The 6713-nt window shown below is 36.7% G+C and overlaps 1 protein-coding gene across 1 annotated transcript; it reads right to left on the bottom strand.

Moving 5' to 3' along the window:
• Positions 1-1219: 1219 nt before the first annotated feature.
• odam (odontogenic, ameloblast associated) lies at positions 1220-5525 on the bottom strand. The gene is made up of 9 exons (XM_041784104.1): positions 5466-5525; positions 5345-5380; positions 5216-5263; positions 4884-5129; positions 4729-4785; positions 4519-4641; positions 2049-2081; positions 1715-1798; positions 1220-1255 (listed from the first exon to the last, which is right to left on the bottom strand). The coding sequence occupies exons 1-9, from the start codon at positions 5523-5525 to the stop codon at positions 1220-1222; spliced, it is 723 nt and encodes a 240-aa protein (XP_041640038.1).
• Positions 5526-6713: the final 1188 nt, after the last annotated feature.

Consider the following 6713-nt stretch of genomic DNA (forward strand, 5'->3'; position numbering starts at 1 on the left):
TTTAAAGAAACTGAGCTTGCAGTGATTATAATAGAGTATTAAAGTTTGTCTGGTTTTCTCATTTTTACAGCGAGGAAGACACAGGCGTCAGATGGTAAACTGGTCAAAATTTGTGTTTTTTTTTCACTCGTATGAGTTGCAGGTGGTTTACCTTGATTTAATTTTGATTTTATTGTACAGCCTCATTGTAATTTTCTGTTAATCTCCTGGATTTCAGCAATATGTGAAGCTTGTCTACAACAGCACTTTGCCGGTAATCTCCTCACTCACTACAGGATAAAGAAATTGTCTGTTAAGTGTATTATTTATGGTTTTTGTAAGTATTTCTTCAATGATAACTTTATGTCTTTTCTATTTAAAGAATCAAGTCTCCATTGAGTTTGGAGTTTTCAAACGTGTAAGTAAAGACAGACTTTTAGCTTTTTTCTATAATGCTTAGAGTTAAAATCTCACATTGTTGCTCTTCGTTTATTCTTTTATGAAATATTTACCCATGTTTTTTTGTTGCTTTTACTTGCAGTGGTTAAGATCTCAGGTCATTTACTAGTTTTTGTTTAAATCTATTGCACACACTCTTCTGAATTAGCCTAATAGCATAAGTTTAATACTTAAGTTGTATTTACAAGACTGCACTTGGGTTGAACTGCAACATCTTTCTTATTTTCCAGGAGGAAAGAGGAGATGGAAAGACAGAGAAGAGAGGAGATGGAAAGACAGAGAAGAGAGGAGATGGAAATAGTGTCAACTAACACCTCTGAGGTGAGTAAGACAATGCTGTAATTCAGTTTAAAGACACATGAAGGACTTTGCTGACAGCTGCTGACAACTTTGCTTATCTCCTACTCTTTCAGGAAGAAACCATCAGCTCTGAGTTTAATCTACAGAGTTAATTAAAAAGATGATGGTTTTCTTTTGATACATGTGATACATTCCTTAAAATCAAGCCTTTAATTCGGGATTTTCCTGTTAAAAAGCACAATTCCTGTGTACCAAAATAAAAGCTTTAAAAAAGGACTTTGTCAGAGCTGTTTATTTGACATGATGTGATAGTGGGGCTAACATTCCTGAAACAAGTCAGGCAGTTTCAATGCAACATGCAAAATAAACAAATACAAAAATTTTAATCAAGCAGGATGTCATATTACAGAATATTTTGCAGAAAAATGAACATGTGTGGCCAAAAACAAATCCTGTAGGTGTGAAAACTCAAAGATGACATCTACGGCTCAAACAGGAAGGGAAAGTTGGAGTGACCCTAAGGAAAACAGTGAAAAAAGACAGAAACAGTGTGGGAATATTTAGAATATGTTCTGGCTTGGCAGTAAAAGTGTTACATATATTTAAGGTGACATATCATACTCCTTTTCCACCCTGAGCACCGTCCCCTGGAGTCTAAATTAAATGTCTGCCCTGTGCTGTGGTCAAAAACAAATATATTTATTCCACCTCTTCATGGAGGTATACCCACCCAATTACAGCTGTGTGCTTCCATGGCAGACACCTGAGATACCAGGTGAAGGAGGTGTTTTTTCTGAACAGATCGTCTGATTTTGTGTTTTTTAAGGCATAGACTGATCATGAGCGAAGGACTTGGTTGGCTAATTTTAGATTGACCCGGAAGACACTTCAGATAACAAAATGTATGTGCAAAAATAACAAAAAGTAGGGTTTTTATGGTATACCCCTTTAAAAGTTTTAAGTAAAAAAATCAAACCTCATCAACTCCAGGTCCAGATGCGTCACCTCGAGGATCAGGAGGAATTGTAGTAGACTCTCTCTGTGTTCCTGCAGGCCAAGTCTGAAAAGAAAGAAAGTTTGAGAAACATAGATGCTGTCAGTAATAAAGCATAAAGAATCAAAAAATTTAATAAAACACAGATATCTGATTTAACAGAGCTATTAAACAGCCTAGAGTAACCATAAATACTTACAGACAGATTAACAGGTGTAGAGAGCGCAGGTGAAATATTAAAATTCAATTTAAGACACTGAATTAGCCACGGCCCTTAGGAGGGAAAATATACAGTGAAAGGATAGAGTGTACTTACCTTTTCTGTTTGCACCTTAGGCAGGGAAGCCTGCTAAAATGGGAAGAAATGGAGTAAAATGATGCCCTGTGTATAAAGTCTGTGTTTGTAATTTATATTAAACACCTTAAACTATAATGATCTTTGAGTTAAAAACCATTAACCAGTATGAGAAATGAGATAATTAATGCGGTAGAAAACAACTAAACATCCATTTAAATGGCAGAAAAAAAACACCGTAACACACAGTAACACTCACTTGCTACTTCTCATAACTAAAATAAATACATTATTAAAGCATTTAGTATTTAGTTAATGTACACAATATTTTTTTCAGTTTTAATATGACACTGTAGATAGCTTAAATAAGGATGCACCAATGCCCCTTTTTCCCACCATGTACACACACATTTGGGTATTCACTGCCACCAAGTAAAAAAACAAATGTTTGATAACATCTGCAAAGTTCTTGAAATCATCCAGAAAGTTTATTTTCATCAGATGTTCTTCTCCCCTAATCTGGGGAATTTACCTGTGCATAGCTTACAGTCTGCTCTATTTTTATCGTGCTCATTTAGATTGCAATACCAAACTGCAGACATAGCTCCAACTATGCCAACTAGCTCATATAATAACAGTGGATTCAGAGGGGGGGTGCAGTCACCCACCTTGGTGCATGAATGTTTGAAAAATGTGCCCTGATGCCCCTATGGATTGATAAACAAGATAAAGTGACCTCTTTATTGCCCTGCGAGAAGACAAAATTTGACAAGTGCCATCTTCAGAGCCTGCTGATTGGACAAAGTTTGATAAAGTGCAAACTTTCTGATGCCCCTATAGATCGATAAACTTGATTAAGTGCCTTCTTTAGTAGACGATATTTGACAAAAGTGCCTTTAAGGTTGCCTTTTAAATGGACAATACATGATGAATTGCCCTCCATGCTGCCCTTCTAGTGGGCAATAAGTGTGAAAATGCTCAGCAGGATTTCCTTCCAGAGAAGGTGCCCCCACAGTGGGTAAAACCTGAGATGGCTCATGTCTAACAGTGAAAAAAAATACAATTAAGTGCTATAATTTCCTTGGTATAAAGTCCATCTTCACTGCCATTCTCCCTTGTAAATCTTTCTAAACCACTGGTTACATAGTTCGCTGTTCCTCATCCCTTCTTACAGAGTTCAAGCAAATGTAATCATAAAAATAAAATGTCTATTCCATATTTTGTACATTTATTTCATGTTGAATATTTGCTAACCTTTTTTGTGCTGGAACCCCATCATGTACATCATGTGCCTTTTTTACCTTTTTTGCCCAGGTCCCTCAAATACCCGAAGTCCACCACTGATACAAATAGTATCAGTTACAGCATGTGCAATGTTTTGTGAGTATGCTTGCTACTAAGCTCATTGTCTGCACTAATACTTTATACCAGGGGTGTCAAACTCAATCACAGCAGGGGCTGGATTCCAAATTTGGGTGTAACCTGAGGGTTAAACAGGGTCAACATTTAACCATCGACTGTCAACCTAAATGATTCTGAGATTAAAAAGGTCCACAATATAAGTTAAAAACTCAAAATCTGATTTAAGAAGTCAAATTTATAAGTTTCAAAGGTAAAAACATGACATTTAAAGTCAAAATTATGTTTTTACAAGGCAAAATATGAGATAGGATTCTGAAACCATAATTTTTACAGTCAAAAAATGAGATAAAAGTCAAAATCATGAGTTTTAAAAGTCAAAATATGAAATTAAATTCAAAATCACGAGTTTTAAAGGTAAAAAAAAATGAGATAAAAGTCAAAGTTAGGGGTTAAGATGGTCATCGAAACTGATAAAATTCAAAAGCATGATATCTAACAATCAAAATATGGCAAACATCAAAATCATGACTTTAAAAGGTCAAATGGTGTTTGAAATTTAAAATCATGAATCTTAAAGGTAAAAATAAGAGATAAAAATGTAAAGTTATGAATGTAAAGGTTCAAATATGAAATAAAGTTAGGAGGAACTGACATTATTTTTCTATCTACTCCTCCTTTTTTTTTATTTTTGAGGGAATTTGGGCCTTCAGCTGCTGACAGCTTATATATATATATATATATATATATATATATATATATATATATATATATATATATATATATGAAGTAAAACCAGTGCGTTTTCTCTGTCTACTTCTAATTCAGACAGGTATTATTGTCAATACAGCTGACAGGAGACACTGCATCATAGCTGCCGCACCTGACTCAACATCTGCAGCCGTGTTATTATCATTAAGTTGAGTCTTTAGTCATTATAGTCTGCTGCATCAGTTCCACACCTTATTTAAGTGGTAAAGAAAAGTAGCTCCTTTTTAAATGCTGTAATTTCAGCTACTTCAGTAGGCCGTTCATTTTCAAAAACATAATTGATAACTTTCTCTTTACAACAATCACTATCAATGAAGAAGCCACTCAGCCTGTCTTTTCTACTCTTTATGCCATGTCTTACCTGCAGAGGGAGCTGTGGTCTGTGTGTGGTTCTCTCCAGGGGTTGCTGAGCGTTGTTGGGCTGCTGCACCGCGGTGTTCCTCTGCTGGGGATAGCCGTACGGATTCAAAAAGTAAGGGTAGCCCTGTTGGTGACAGAGTCTTTAAAATCAGCAGAATTTCTCTGAAATACAGTAAGCTTTGTGCACAGGTGGGTGTGTTTAGTTTCATACCTGCTGTCTGGGAAACTGAGGGAATCCATAAGACGGGTACTGGAAAGATGGAAACATCTAAAAGAAATGTAAATTAAAAAAAGACAAACCTCTGTGATTGTGAGGCAGCAGCTGAGGTATTAAGACAAGTCTAACCTATCACACTATCCCCATACCTGGACAGGGTTTTGAGCCTGCTGGGGGATGTTAGGAGCATTTGGGTCCTGTGGGGTCCCACCCTGCTCCTGCTGTCCATTAGGGATGATCACAGGCGTAAGCTGGTTGCCCTGAGAGGGGAGGAAAAGCTGTGGACCCTGTGGAGGGAAGGGTCCAGCCATCTGAGGGTTCAGGTTTAGCACCTGTGGGGTGAGCAGCACCTCAGGCTGCTGCTGCAGAACAAACTGGGGTAATATGGAAGACCCCTTATGAAGAAGGGTTGCTTAAGTGAATACATCAGATAAAAATCTGATAAATATTTGCAATGCTAGAGCAGATACAACTGTGGTACCTGTGTTTGCCCAAGAGCTGCGAGAGTTAATCCGTTCAGTCTCAGAATCTAAACACAAAAAATGTTCTTAAATTGTTAAGACTGTTTCTTGAAAGCAGTGAAAATAAATGCCTGAACAGCTATATTTACCTCATTGCTGTTGCTTGCAATAATTCCAATCTGCACCTGCAAATACAAACATTAAAAAAATAAGATACTCTCTGCTGGTTTAGAAGATATGAGAAATAAATTTGCTGCTGGTTTAACTCACTGGAAGAGCAAAGCTTGTCCTGAATAAACAGACCAAAAGAAGAGCAATCTGGGGCTTCATGATGTCCGCGGTCTGTTCAAAGAGACATGGTAAATATTTCTAAAATCTTTACCAAATGCTTTTGTAGATTATCCTGTCACAGAAGTCAACATTTCTCTGTAAAGATGCAGAGTGGTCTCACCGTGTCTCTGGTTCTGCTTGCCTGCCTCCTCGCCTCCACCATTTCCCTTTTAAATTCTGTTGTAGTCCCCCCCCTCGGCCCATCCAGACAACGTGTGGTCAGTGGGACAGACATTTCTCATGGCAGCAGACTCAGACTCTTACAACACAGCACAGGTAAGTGTGTAATTACACGTAAGTCATGTCCCTAAACACCGTGACACGGGCTTCGTCAGGTTGTTAACAAACCTCTAAAGAAACTTGATTTAAAGTTGGATTTATTTTATACATGCATGTAAACAAGATTTCTTCTCTTTTAGATGAAGCTATTCTCCTTTTTGGGACAGGTGAAGATACATTTCTTTTTACATATTCTCTTAAAGAAAGTTTATAGGCTGTAAAAGCGTTTAAAGGTGTAATTACAGACATTATCACGGACAAGATTTCTGGTTTGTCATGAGAAAAGAAAAAGGTCCACAGGTTTGTAATCAGACATTTGTCACAAGTTTGTTCATGATATGCTGACTGATGTTGGCAAATCAGGGGCATTAAGAGTCAGCTGAGCGGGAATTTATGTTGAGAATACACAGAAAAAAACCTGCAAGCTGTGCATTTTAGGATGACTGAGGGATCTTTGTTAGGAAATTACATATATTGCATTATGGTTTTCATACATCATTACATCAAACATCATTATGATAGGGGAAAAATTAAACATAACTATGACTGCATAACATGTCTTAATACGAAAAATAAGAAAAGAAGTCCAAGGCACCAAATGCTAGATTATCTATTAATTTAAATAACCAAAATCATGCTGATAGACTCCTGCATGCCATCTGAATTGCCCGAAAACATTAGCAACATCTCAGTGCTAGAGTTGCAAATTATTATTTTGCAAATTATACACAGTTAACCTGCATTTCTGATTAATTAACCCCATTAATTCACATCAGATAGATGTATTTTTTAAAGTTTTGTACTTGTAATACTACCAATCATTAAAACAGCCAAGATTGCATCATTTTAAAATGCATGGTGTGCAAAGAAAGCATCAAAGAAGTGACACTGTTACTGCTGTGTTGATGT

Source organism: Cheilinus undulatus, linkage group 4 (assembly GCF_018320785.1).
Source record: "Cheilinus undulatus linkage group 4, ASM1832078v1, whole genome shotgun sequence".
NCBI classification, from domain to species: Eukaryota; Metazoa; Chordata; class Actinopteri; order Labriformes; family Labridae; genus Cheilinus; species Cheilinus undulatus.

What these genes read in the sequence shown, in the direction of transcription:
- odam (XM_041784104.1), bottom strand. Translation starts at nt 5,525, where the DNA reads ATGAAGCCCCAGATTGCTCTTCTTTTGGTCTGTTTATTCAGGACAAGC. An exon ending in GGACAAGCTTTGCTCTTCCA is followed by an intron (nt 5,381 to 5,465) that starts GTGAGTTAAACC and finishes TTGTATTTGCAG; the next exon opens with GTGCAGATTGGAATTATTGC. An exon ending in GACCACAGCTCCCTCTGCAG is followed by an intron (nt 2,082 to 4,518) that starts GTAAGACATGGC and finishes TTCCCATTTTAG; the next exon opens with CAGGCTTCCCTGCCTAAGGT.